Source organism: Stegodyphus dumicola, chromosome 10, assembly GCF_044657685.1.
Source record: "Stegodyphus dumicola isolate Sdum_Otavi_A_Nest chromosome 10, ASM4465768v1".
NCBI lineage: Eukaryota > Metazoa > Arthropoda > Arachnida > Araneae > Eresidae > Stegodyphus > Stegodyphus dumicola.
Window position 1 is genome coordinate 61,798,932 of NC_140777.1, and position 14,061 is coordinate 61,812,992.

General features: G+C 33.4%; 1 protein-coding gene across 1 annotated transcript in view; it reads right to left on the minus strand.

Annotated features, from left to right (window-relative positions):
• Atg12 (Autophagy-related 12) overlaps positions 1 to 14,061 on the minus strand; it is a 97,929-nt gene that overhangs the window by 10,768 nt on the left and 73,100 nt on the right. Inside the window, exon 3 of the mRNA XM_085824988.1 lies at positions 7,879 to 7,941. Within this exon, the coding sequence (XP_085681114.1) occupies positions 7,879 to 7,941 (63 nt within the window). The remainder of the gene's footprint in view (positions 1 to 7,878; positions 7,942 to 14,061) is intronic.

Sequence of the window (14,061 nt, forward strand, 5' to 3'; positions counted from 1 at the left end):
ACTGGAAGTAAATGATGATTCTAATCTGGTAGCATGATAGCTCCATTTCAGATACCTTGTACTTAATGATAGTTTTACTTCCTTGTACGAAGTAAAAAGGAAGTATTGTAATCGCGAAAAGTTTCATGCAGCATATTTCGGTACTTTTCCGTTTCGCCAGCACAAATCTCGCCAAGCAGACTTTATTGGGGCCAACATACAGTATACACATAAATAATATTTAAAAAATGTTAGTTCTAAGAATTCTTTTTTTGAAGGCATAAACATTTTAATATCGCTTAAAATTTTATAAAAAGCCAATAAATAAAGACAATAAAATTATAAAAAGACATTAATTTAAGAATTTATTATGTTTTCATGGTTCAACATCCTGATTCGCCGGTTCATATCACGTGACCCCAAGCGATCTCATCTCACATAAACTACTGTACAAAAATCTAATGCTCTCAGTAATTATCTACATTCTACATTAATTTCAAGTTAAATCTTAATTTGGAACACAAGTTTAAATGCAAGAAATATTTCAATTCGTACGAATAGCTTACTCAGAAATTATGTAAAACTGCAGTGCTTTACTTCGCTAATGCATTCTCATTGAATTAATGAATTTAACCCTTGACTTTACCTTTTCTATAGTTTCGGCTTCAGGTAAGCGCTATGATTGCATCCTAATTGATTTAATTACCGAAAATGGCCTTAGACATAAAACTGAACTAGCTGATAAAAATTCTATAAAATTATGTGCCAGTATTGAAAGAAAGAATCAATCTGATAGGAAAAAGCTGCGACTTGTTTTGAAAAAGAGGCGTAAAAGGTTACCAGCGAGAATATTCCGTTTGGCATCGGTTGTACCATTATTGGCAACTTTATCGCTTGCGCTGGCAAAACGGAAAAGTACCCATATTTCAATGAAAATATCCAATTTGACCGCTATCGAATGCATTTTAACGATCTTTTTGCATGATATCTGTATGAAAGAACAGAATAAAAGACGCTTTTCCTCCAAAAAATTATAAAACTGCTTTAAAATGAATTCTGAAGAGAATTTTTCGTGGCGTCTCTATGAACATATGTATGTATGTATCTCACATAACTCAAAAACAAGTAGCCTCAGAACGTTGAAATTTTATATATAGGATTGCTATAACATGTAGATGTGCACCTCGTATTTTGGTTGCAATCGGCCGCACCAAACGTATATAAATATATTTATAAAAAATAAAAATGGTAGAAAGCTCGCCTATTGCTTGATAAATTAAATATATTTATATATATATCCACTCTGTTACCCAGCTCAGTGATCTCAGTTTCTTTACACTTATATGTTTGTAAATTGTGCATTTTTTGCTTTAAAAATGATTGAATTATGTTGTTCTTATCTTCCGGTTAAAATTTTTATGCCTTTAGTAAATCTGTATGCAATATTTTTAGAATTATCAACAACTTTAAAGTTGTTTAAGTGCTGCTAAGCCTAATAATTTTTTTGATGGCGGCCGTTGCTTGTTTACATTTGAAACAGCAGAATAGTGGATTTGTTGCCAATCTAGAGAAACTTAGCTTCGCAACAACAAAGATAACGCCTTCATTTATTATTGTAAATTAAATCATACTTTATCCTTTCTGGAATTTTTTCGAGGAAATAAGTGTTTAAAATTTAATTGAATTAACTGATTTTTTAAGAACAGAATTAATTAAATGCGAAATACTCAATCGTCTGTGAAAAACATTTTCTTTTTTGTTTTCTTTGCTTAATTTCTTTTATACATCGTTCTAGCTTTATTATAGTATTTGAATAGAACATGTGGCAACGATTAGATAATTCTTGAAATGATATAAATTTTGTTCATTCTGAATTACAGAACGAAATATAATACTGTTAAGTGAGCCTAGCACCAGAGTGTTGCTACAGTAAACAAATAGAGTGAATCTTAAAGAATGCATTTATTCTGCACTGTCGGCGAAGTAGATTTAATTGAATCCAATAAGTTTAAATGAACTGCAAGAAAAAATGCATATAATTTAATATTCCGTACAAGGAAGTCATGTGGTGTACACATCAGATTTTTTTTACTAATATCACAACACAGCATTCCAAAGCAAGTCTCTTTCAAATGCCAAAATTCATTTGACAAAATATGATTATATACGATTATGCGAACTGTTTGTGCATATGATATTTGTGGTGGCAAGAAGCTTTAGTTAAAACTGTATACTTTGCACTGCATACATTATATTTTGATAAGTTAAATGCAAGTCTGAAAACTAATTCACAGAGATATGCATAATTAACATTTTCACAGCCTATCAGTGTCGCTAGCTTAAGATTAAAAACTGGACATGGCTACCTCATGAAACACCTATACAAATATGGTTTAGTAGACTTTCCATCTTGCCCATTATGTGATATTGACGACATGTGAGGTGACCATTTAGTCACTTGTTCTGGATTTCATCACGTGGCAACGACTAATGCTGTCAAAAATTATTGTACTTTTTTTAATGTTTCTGAACTATATTGGGTTGCCCATCTCAGATTAATGGTGGTAATGCCTAGGTTTTGCGTAGGATTTAAAAAAAAAAAAAAAAAAAAAAAAAAGGTTTTTTTTTTTTTTTTTTTTTATGGGCCCTACAAATAACTTTTACCCAATAAAAAACCATTTATCACTTAAAATGAATAAATTTTGTTTTGAAATTTCTCCCTAAATTTCTTATAGTATTTGAATAGAACATGTGGCATTTCTCCCTAAATTTCATACAGTAATAGGCAATGAAAATTATTTAAGTGAATAAATTTGATTTTGAACATCTCTATGAATTCTGCATATATACATATGTGTGTGTGCTTAATGAGTCAAAGCTTTGACCATTATATATATACATTTGATATTTTGTACCTAGCAACCGCCAACCATCAGCAAACTAGTCACGCTGATCTGTTGGAGATGATATGCCAAAGATTTTATTCAAGGTGTTATTGTCTTATTAAATATTACATCATATTATTAGAGATTTATACTGAATTGTTGTCTTAAGGTATTATATAATAATGTTTTCTATTGAATTTCTTAATTACTTTAAGATATGTCAATGCATTTTTAATTACCTACGATGAAAAGAATGAATGCACGTTATGCATAAATTGTATATCTTCTAAGTTTTATATGAAAAAGTGTTCCCCGCAAAAATTTTAAAAATCTTCTATTCAAAGCTTATTATGGAACCATATTCATTGAAAAAAGTGCATAATATTTATGAGCTTATTTTTATGTTGTGGACTTATTGGCATCAAGAGACTTCAACCAGTATTTTCATTCGATTTCAATTATTTTTAAGAAAAGGACTTTACAACAAAAATTTTACTTTTCAATGAACATTTTGAGGAAAATTGAGGATTTTTATGATTGTAATTTATTATTTAGTATTATTCTTCCATATATTGTCTTATAGTTCTAAATTTAGGTATAAATTATATGTTTATTTTTAAATCATAGGTTCCATTGTAAAATTATATAATTAAAAAATTTTCTAATTATATGAGAAAGATCATGACTTATGATAAGGCATAGTTAAAGCCTGTAAGCTATGTCCTGGATGTTTTTCTTCATGTCTTTCCTCATACTTCTTGCTTCACTAATGTCCTAATGCTTTGCTCGCCCGTCCTCTCCTTTTGAGGAAGGGGAGATGTAAAATATAAAAAACATGATGGCTTTGCTCTATGCGAACAAGCAACCTCTAATTAACTTTCCGGAAGTTCAGGATCTTCCCCTCTAGACCAGTACTTTTGAGAAGATTCAAGCATTTACGTAACCGCTCCTATAAATAGAGAACTCTCACCATTTTGCGTCAGAGACCGCTTTCTGCCTCTACTGTTGTTAAGACCTATGCTGCTGCTCTCATCTGCCTCCCTTTGTTTGAATACTATGATGCAGTAAATTTAATTAAGTTAATCTTATTTAGTAAAGAATGATGATCTGCCTTTTGAATTGAATAAAGATATGGAGCTATAAATTTAAATCCTTCTGTGTCATAATTGAATGCTGCCTTACACTCAGCCACAACAATGTCCAGAATTCTGATGTGACCAGATTGCCAAGCTTCACGTATGTGCCCAACTTCCAGAATATTACATACATACACATAAATACACACATATAACACAAACAGATATATATATACAATGGTCAAAGCTTTAACTCATCAAAATATAACAAGTATTTTACTAACTGGAATTCTGCACTAGAGGACCATAAAAAAATGTCCAGCTAGTATACTTCTAAAATATTCAGTCCACATTACTGAAATTGATTTCATAAAACTTCGAGAAATTTTAGATATAGGTATATACTAGGTCAATCATCAATGGATAAAGCCTGTAACACTTTCTCAAACATTCCATATATGAATTGTGATTCAATAATATTTACTAAATTTAATTAAATCATGTATTAAATTATTAATAAATACAAATGTGCGTATACATTGGTACCTCAGATAATGAATGTTATCTATTCTCAAGCCTGATACAGATTTGTTAAATATTGTAATATTATTTCAGTGAATTTTAATTTCACCAAAAATGTTGATATTGCTAGAAATTTATTACTTAACAAAACTATCTCCTTACATTATGTATGTATACAGTCTTGGAAGTTTTTTTTTAGTTCAGTTTAGATGGAAACTTTCAGAAAGACAGTTATCCTTTTATCTTTTGTTCTTCTCTTTCTGGTTTTTTAGGAAGTTCAGATTTTAAGAAGTTCCTTAAGTGGTATCCTCCTCCTTCAGAATGATCCTGGTGTAGTACATGGTATTGTCACTAACAGATTAGCCAATCTATTCATCTCAGCTTATTGGTATTTTACCGCTTGGCTGTGGGCTGGACCTTTTCATACTTCTAATTAAAAAATTTTCACTTTAAGTCATGTGCAATAAGTCAGTTTAACATTTCACTAGAAAAATCTTTGATAATTATAGTAGGTTTAGACCATCTGTGTTGCTCTCTTTCTCCTTGCTAGAAGAAACTTCCGTCTGAGCTTATACATGTTATTTGTCTAGGAGGGCTTGCAGTTCTTCAGTGGTAATATAATACCGAGAGACTGAAAAGTCACTCACATCAAGTAAATACCTTATTATAATTGAATTTCAATTGTAATAACTGTATCATCTATCACTAGGAAATAAGGATGCATGCTGTTATGTGACACCTACATTACAGGTCTGTTTGTTTTGCTAGGCAGATATGTTTTTCCAAAAATAATGAATTTTTATTATTGAATACCATTTTTCTATTGTTTGCATTGTTGAACAGTATTAAAAATTATAGTGAATATGTACCAAGACATAATTAGCATTTCTTGAAGTCAATGAACACAAGTGCTGGTTTTAGCAAGGATGGTACTTGTTGGATGTATATTTAATATTTGCATTTCTTTTTTTCTTTGCCTTATTTATTTGCTCACTGTTTATTTTTATGTTATGATTTACAATAATCTGGTTACTGGCAGCATGCTTTATTTTACTATTGAGTTTGTGTGAATGGCAACAGTTGTTCATGTTTATGTTTCAGTAGAATAGCGTTCTTAGCCGCACTGCGCTGCAGGCAATTTTTCTCTTAAATATTTCATGCTTTTAGAATAGCAATAAAGTTTATTATACAAAACTGATGCTTTTTAGTTTAAGGCAACTAGTACTACTAATCATACAACCAAATGAAACCATGCAGTTCTTCTGAAGAGTTTTCCCCGTGAGTGTACCTTAAAGGAAATGTCTATATAAATAATCTGCATGCCTTGCAGAAGAGTATTACACCCTATCTGAAGAGATCACATACACTGCAGAGGAACATTACCACCATTATTGTATACCTGAAGACGAACATTATGATGGCAGCTAGTAACATCATTGTACAGGTACTCCACACAAAGTGGCTTCAAACATAGTAAAAACAGCATATGCATGCATTACTGAACAAAACTGCTATTTCAAGCATATATAATAGAGACATGATTTAATACTGCCTTTATATAATGTAAGAAAACATTATTTCCTTATTATTATTCATGCACTACAGAAGAACATTAACTTTTACTTGAACAGACCACACACACTGCAGAACATTATGATGGCAGCCAACATCCATGTGTAAGTACTTCCCATAAAGTGACCTTAAACATGGTAAAAAAGAGCATATACATGCATTACTGAACAGAACTGCTATTTCAACCATATGTTATGGAGAAATGATTTAATATTGCATTTATACAATAAAAGACAACATTCCTCTTTTATTATTATGGCCCAAATTTTTCAAACGCCAATTGTCACCTTCTCACATGTACTTTGTTTCTGCTATGTCTCTGCAATTGCTTTTATATGACGCCGGAACCATTTTTTTCATTTCTAGGACTTTTGCCACACAAATTCTGGTGTTTAACCATGCCTCATTGATTTTTGTTTCACCATTTAGCAATCTTTTTAATCTTTTTAGCATTTTGTGCATGAGCAGCCATTGTTGGATCAGCAAAATGAAAATTATGGATCACAGTAAAATATCTCGTAACCTATTTTTTTCTAGTTCTTTTGCTCTGTATGCTCACCAGTAATCTAAATAAATCAGTGATTTCTCTTGTACATGGTTGACATTTTTTGCCATGAGTGTCCTCGTTTTCTCGGCACACCCTCCATATATCTCTACTGTAAAAGAATTCAACTGGCTTTGTTTTTTCTCCCGTCTTCTTTTATGTCCACAATTTTTTAAGGTCACCCATTCGCTTATTTGGCTGTCGAATTAGAACACACCTTTCTCATAAAAATGTTTCAATCTATAATAGTATTTTCAAAAGAGCTGATTTGCTTCTCAGTTAATCAATGTCCTTTTCTCTGCTCAGTGGTAAATAAATTACTACATTACTATAAACAGTATTTTGAAACCACTAAGCTAGCCCACCAGCCACCGAGCGTTAAAATCGCTGAACCATGGCAGTTCAGTCCAAGGTTCTAATTTCACGGATGAGCTGGCCGCATGAGCATTTTCGTGGTTTTCCCCATGTGTAACGTGTGTACAAGCCAGTTTCACTCAGAAAGTCTTTGTAAAGGCATCCCTCCCCTTAGGCAGACAGCCCTGGAGGCTTTACCATAATTACATAAAACCAGCTACTGATCTAGATGTCAAATGCATGCTTTTCCTTCCCTAGCAACTTTTTGCATTGCATCTCTAAACGTTTTCATTAATCCCTAGTTTTATTTAATGGCCATTTTCACATATTTGAATGCAGGGTAAAATACATCTTTCTTGTAAGAAAGGTTTGGAATCTTCTCTGTAAATCAAACATTTTTAATATCCCCCCCCAAAAAGGAAATACATTAACATTTTAACACTTTAACTACTCACAGCTCTTTTTGTGATAACAGAATTATGTGTGATCATGAACTGTTAAAAATTTATATGAAAAAAGAATGTGCAATAACATACTCAGAGCTCTTTTCATTACAAATGACTACTGATCATTTGATGATAATTTGAGTTGGTAATTCATTGATAATCTTGGTGCTGTTTACAAAATTGGAGCTATAATAATAAGGAAGTACCCAGTACATATTAGTAATTAGTATTTTATTGACCCTTTTTTGTTCTTAATGCAGCATTAAAATAAAAAGTAAAATATATTTAACTCTGAATATATAATGAAACCTGCATGCCATTTTAATAACTAAAGTTCATTATATGGGATATTATACAATACTGTATGTGTTTGTTATGCAGGACATTCATTATGTGAGGCACCATCATGTACTATACAATTAGCAATCAGACACATTTTCAAAAAACTATAAATTTCTGATATTTTTAATGATTTTGTTTTTAAAAATTCTTATGCTTACCTCAAAAACATTTCCTACTTCATGATCAGGACTCGGAGCAAAAGCCTGATTCACATATAGAAACTAAAATATAGTAATTTCATTTAAAAAAAATGTTTTTTCTTGCTTTTGGTGTATACAGAGTGTAACAGAATTGATGGGTTACAACTTCAATGGATGATAGAACATGCCAATTTTCATAATACAATAAATATATGATGAAATGCGACTGTGAAACATGGTAAATACAGAGTGAAACATTTTTGATTACCCATTTTGAAAATAATATACTTGGACTTAAGAGACCACATTTTTTTTTTTTTTTCCCAAATATTTTATATCATCTTTTTTACTTCTTGTCTATTTAATGTACATATCATGCATATTTTATATTTGGGCCACGTAACCTCGATTATGAAACAGTCTAGCTGTGAAATGCTGATATCCCAATCTATGTGCCCATGCACTTGAGGGATAAGGCATTTGCAACCGAAGTGGAAAGAATGGAGGGAGGAAAACGAGCCCATAATTGCCAATGTCATGCAAAATGTCCACAACAGTGAGCTCAAAGTTATTTTCACTTAGAACTCAGTGGTCTGTTATTGTCTTGTGCAGTGCATTGCTAAACAAGATGGTCATATGGTATATATGAGGGTTGCTACTTATATTTCTGGCATTGGCAACAGTAAATGTTGCTAGCCGACTGCTGACAATTCCAACTGACAGTTTGATATATTTAACCATAATTTGCCATTTTAGCGTGATTCGTATTGTTTGCAGTAAATTGAAGAATTCACCTTTGACAAAAAATGAACTCGACTCGCGAATATTTTCATGCGATTATTTTTCATAACTTTTGACATGGATTATCAAGACATGAGTGCTTTTATGAACTTAATTCTTTATACAGTAATAAAGCACCATCCTACAGTACTGTAAAAAACTGGTATAACTAATTCAATCATGGTTGGTTGGTTGACTTGTAATGGCACAAAACCTTGAAGGTTATTATGCGCCAGATGAATGGTGAATAAAATCCAAAATGCACAAGCACACTGTATCAGATGAATTGTCAAAATGAACTTGTAATGCTGATGAAGGCATGAAGAAATGACTTTGAGAAATGCTCTTGCAACAGGTAGAGCAGGATAAAAGGAAAAACTTCAAATCATATGGTAAAAAGAGATGTCTTTTAAAAATCTTATGAGGTTGATGTGAGGGTTTCTTCCAATGTTAACATTCGTAGAGTTAAAATGATATTTACGTTTTTGACTATGAGCAGGACAGCAGGTTAAAATGTGATTGACTGAAATGGGAACGTTGCAAATACCACAAATGGGCTCATTATCTCCTTTCAAGAGATACTGATGTGTCAGTCTGCAGTGACCAATTCGTAGGCGAGTCAGTACATCCTCCTTTCGATTCCCTCTCGACTCCCAATACTCTAAATTAGGTTTTAAATGCCTTAATTTGTTCAGTGTCTGGCATTCCCAGAGTTCTTGCCACCTGGACAAGATCTTTGTTCTGATGTAATTCTGTATGTCTGTAAAAGGGACATCATTTTCAGAGGTTATATCAGCAGATTTTGCTGCGACATCCGCATGTTCATTGCCTTTGATGCCAGCATGTCCAGGCACCCAGCAGTACACAATAGAATAACCTGTGTTTCTCAAATGGAGGTGCGCCTTAAAAATTTCTAAGACTAAAGGGTGGCTAGTTTTTGTAGTTGACTAAAGGGGGACTAAAGGGTTTTGTAGTTGACTTTGTAGTGTTTGTAGTTGACTAAAGGGTGGCTAGTTCTCTGAGTGCTCTTGAATCAATAAATTGATTCAAGAGCACTCAGAGAGTCAAAGTAGATGATGAACTTTCTGCTATTCTGCTTGGAGATAAAGATTAAGGAATTCATAATGGCAAACGTTTCTGCAATAAAGACAGATGCAGCCTTATGAAGGTTACTACTCTTGATGTCTTTATCACAAACAAAAGCTGCCCTGACATGATCATGATTCTTTCAGTCATCAGTAAAAATTGCTTTATAGTTAAAATGACTGCTTCTATGCTTTAGGAAAATTTGTTGATATTAGACATCATTAGTACTACTCTTCTTAAGTTCTCCAAAAATGTTAAGTACGTGAATATTCACTTCTTGCCAGGGAGAAATACCAAAAAAGTTAAGCTTTTGGGATGCATATCTTTTAGGTTAAATTCTTCAATTTGTGAGTAAATGCGAAGATCAAAAGGTGGGCTACATGAAGGACGTGCTTGGTAAATACGCCGGTACTGATCAGATGTCATGAGTTGGACAGGATGTTAGGCTTGTGACATTACTTTATAATGAAGATCAATGGACAACTGTCATGACGTGATGACCACGCATGTGCAGTTTCGCCGAATGGCCTGCAACGCCTCTCTCTCATGAGACTTACTAGAGAAGAGTTGTTAGGAGGTAGTAGCGAAGTAACGAAGGAAACGTGCTGTATGTCAGCTTAGATGCAAGATACGAAATGATACTTGTGTGTTAATCGTTTGTACTTATTATTTTTTATTTGTGTGTTAATAAAGTTTTGTGCCGTTAAAATGGCTGTTTTATGCAACGCACACAATACGATACGTCTACCGTAGGAAGTAAATACATATCCAGAAGCTACATGCCCAAGAAAAAGAAGGATATGACAGTGGTGTCAGAACAGAAGGATATGTCATTCTGCAAAGTTCACGGATAAATGCGTGAGTCTTCAGAAAGGTAAGAAATTTGTTCAATTTATTTTGTGGTAAAGTCGAATTCAAGGTTACAAAAATGGCTGAAGAGCTAACGAAATCTAAGAAAGAACGGAAAGTTATTCGTTCAGCCATTACTAAAGTAACAAATGCTATTGAATCATTAATTGCAGCCGGTAACCTTGAAGACCTCGAAGAATCACTGGAAAGTTTAAAAGTAAAAGCTATTTCTTTGAGAGCATTAGACGAAAAAATTAAAACTTTGACTGATGTTAATGACATTGAAACCGAAATCGAAAGTGCCTTGGAATACGAAGAAAAAATTTCGAAATGGAGCTTTAGAGGCACAAAATTATTAAGAAAAAAGAAATAGCAATAATTCGCTAGTTTCTAATGGTTCTTCTAATGATAGTAACAATTTATCTATTTCTGGTGTCGATAAAATTTCTGATGATAATGTTAAATTGCCGAAGATTGTGATTGATAAATTTTATGGGAATGCTGAAATGTGGCAGACATTTTACAATTCTTTTGATACGGCAATAAATCAAAACTTAAAACTATCTAAAGTAGATAAGTTTAATTACTTGCTTAGCCTGTTAGGCGGTGCAGCTTTAAAAACAATAGAAGCCTGTTAGGCGGTGCAGCTTTAAAAACAATAGAAGGCTTTTCTTTATCTCCAGAAAACTACGACGAAGCTTTTAAAATTCTCAAAGATAGGTATGGTCGAAAAGATCTCCTTATTAATTCTTACATGCATAAACTTTTAAATTTACGGCCTGTCCGAAGTTCTAATGACATTAATTCTTTGAGGGAATTATATGATACCTGCAACGTACAAGTAAGGTCACTAAATTCGATAGGGGTCAAGACCGAATCGTTTGGAAAGTTACTATACCCTTTGTTAATGAAATGCATACCTCAGGACATAACGAACGCTTGATTTTGCTCGTCAAAACACAGATGAGGAAACTTTTAATGTCGACAACCTCATGAAATTTCTAAAACGGGAAATTGAAAGTCGCGAACGAACTTCATTAAATTTATTTTATTCTAAGAGTCACGCTAATTCTCTTGGAAGGCATTCGCAACCAAATGAAAAGCGAAACAACTTCCACACTCGGAATTCATTCAATGCCAACAAATTTGGCGCCAGCTATTCCCCTAATGTAAGCAAAATTGCAGTTGTTCGCACTTTCCCTTGCTTATTTTGCGAAAGCGAAAATCATGCTTCGGAAAAATGCGTTATGTCTCCGGAAGAAAGGTAAAAGAGTTTAAGGGCTTCTAATCGGTGCTTTCTTTGTTTCGAAAGGAATTGTAGAATAAAAAATTGCCCTTCTCAATCAAAATGTTCAAAATGTAATTCTAAGTATCATAATATATTGTTGCATGAAGATAAGGAAAGGGTTGCTAAAGAAGAAATTAAGAATAATTCTAACGCCGTAACTGCAAAGATTTCTTCTAAATATTTTACTGCGAATCAAGAAGTTAAAGAATTAATAGATGACTTGCCAACCGTTAAACTTATATGTGATGGTAAATTAATTAATGCAATAGCAGATACAGGCATGCAATTAACCGTTGTCAAGACCGACATTGTACCAGAAAAATACCGTACGTCACATGGAAGTGTTATCCTCACGTCAGCTTTCGGGCAAGCTTTAAAAGCTCCTCTGATTAACCTACCTTTAGTAATATATTCTGAAAATGATAAATTTATGTCACCTATTTTTATAACATGTGCAATGGTGGATAAGTTATGTAATGATTTACTCTTGTCATTAAGTGCTTTTAATGAGTTAAGGGGAGATGATAAAAGAAAGTTTAATTTTGAATGTAAAAATGTAAACATTGCTACTGATAGTTTCGGTGAAATGCCTTTTCATGAAACTGAAAATTTTGACGAAATACTTAACCATGATATGGAAAACCTAATTAATGAAAAATGTAATGAAACTGTTAAGAAGATAATAGAATGTTGTGCTCATATATATCAAGATACAGGTAAGGATGATTCCAAAAGTAGCACGAGACACAATCAATGTGTTTTGGATTCAGAACTGTTTCGAGTGCAACAAATGAATGACCCATCTTTAAAAACATGCTGGCAAAATGTTAAGAACGGAAGTAATAACTTTATTGTTATTGACAACTTTTTGTATCATAAAGATAAAGTTCTAGGAGAAAGAGTTTACCAGTTAGTCGTTCCTAAAGAAAGAAGAAAACAAATTTTAGACTTAGCTCATTCTATGGGGAAGCCACCTGCGAACCAAGAAGACAGCTGAACGTTTGAGATATTCGTTCTATTAGCCAGAAATCAAGAAAGATGTAAATGAATACTGCAGTGCTTGTACTTCTTGTCAACTTCAAGCGAAAAAGCGTCCCTTTGATGAAGTTCCGATTACGCCAGTAACACGTCCTAAAGAACCATTCCAGGTAATTAATGTGGATATCCTAGGACCTGTAGAGCCAAGCTGTAGAGGTTACAAATATGTTCTGTGTGCTGTTGATCAATGTACAAGGTGGCCCGAAGCGGTGCCATTGAAGAATTTGAATGCCAAAGCAACATGCGATGCATTGTTGCAAATCTTTTCACGCACAGGAATTCCTCAAATTGTTGCTTCAGATCAAGGAACTAATTTTACTGCTTCGTTGACCCAAGAGTTTTTGAAAAGGATCGGATCGTCCCCAAGGTTCTCGACTCCTTATCATCCAAGTTCAAATGGCCTGGTAGAAAGATTTAATGCTGTTTTAAAGGGAATGATACATCATACCGTTAGAGAACATTCGAAAGATTGGGAGAAACATCTACCGTATTTATTTTGGGCTTACCATGAAGTTCCTAATGCTACGACTGGTGTTAGTCCGTTCCAAATGCTTTATGGAAGACGTCCTAATGGCCCGTTGTCTATTTTGAAATCGTCATGGACTAATGAAACCCCTGTTCCTCATGGACAGTTAAGTTCAGTTACCGATTATCTGAATGATTTGAAGACGAAATTGGAAAAAGCTGCTGAATACGCAGGACTTACAGATGTTGGAAAGCAACAAGCTTATGCATTCTACCGTAACCGAAAGACTCATCATTAAGAATTCAAGGAAGGTGGCAGGGTTATAGTTTTAATCCCTGATAGCCAAAACAAAGTTTATGCCAGATGGACGGGACCTGCTACGATCATCAAAAAGCATACTGATTATAGTTACATAGTACAAATGCCTGACAATTCATTGAAGCACGTTCACGCAAACAAGATACGAGAGTTCAATACCGCTGTGAATAATGTCGGTGTGATATATGATACAGATATTGATTTGGGCGAAGTTGAAAACGTTCCAAGAATTGTTCCACGGAAAGCAAAAGAACACTATTCTAATGAGGAATATGATTTTACACACCTTGAACCGCATAAGAAGAAAGAACTTATGGAAATTTTAAGAAGGCATAAGAACCTAAGAACTGGTATTCCGAAAATCGCCAATGTGGGA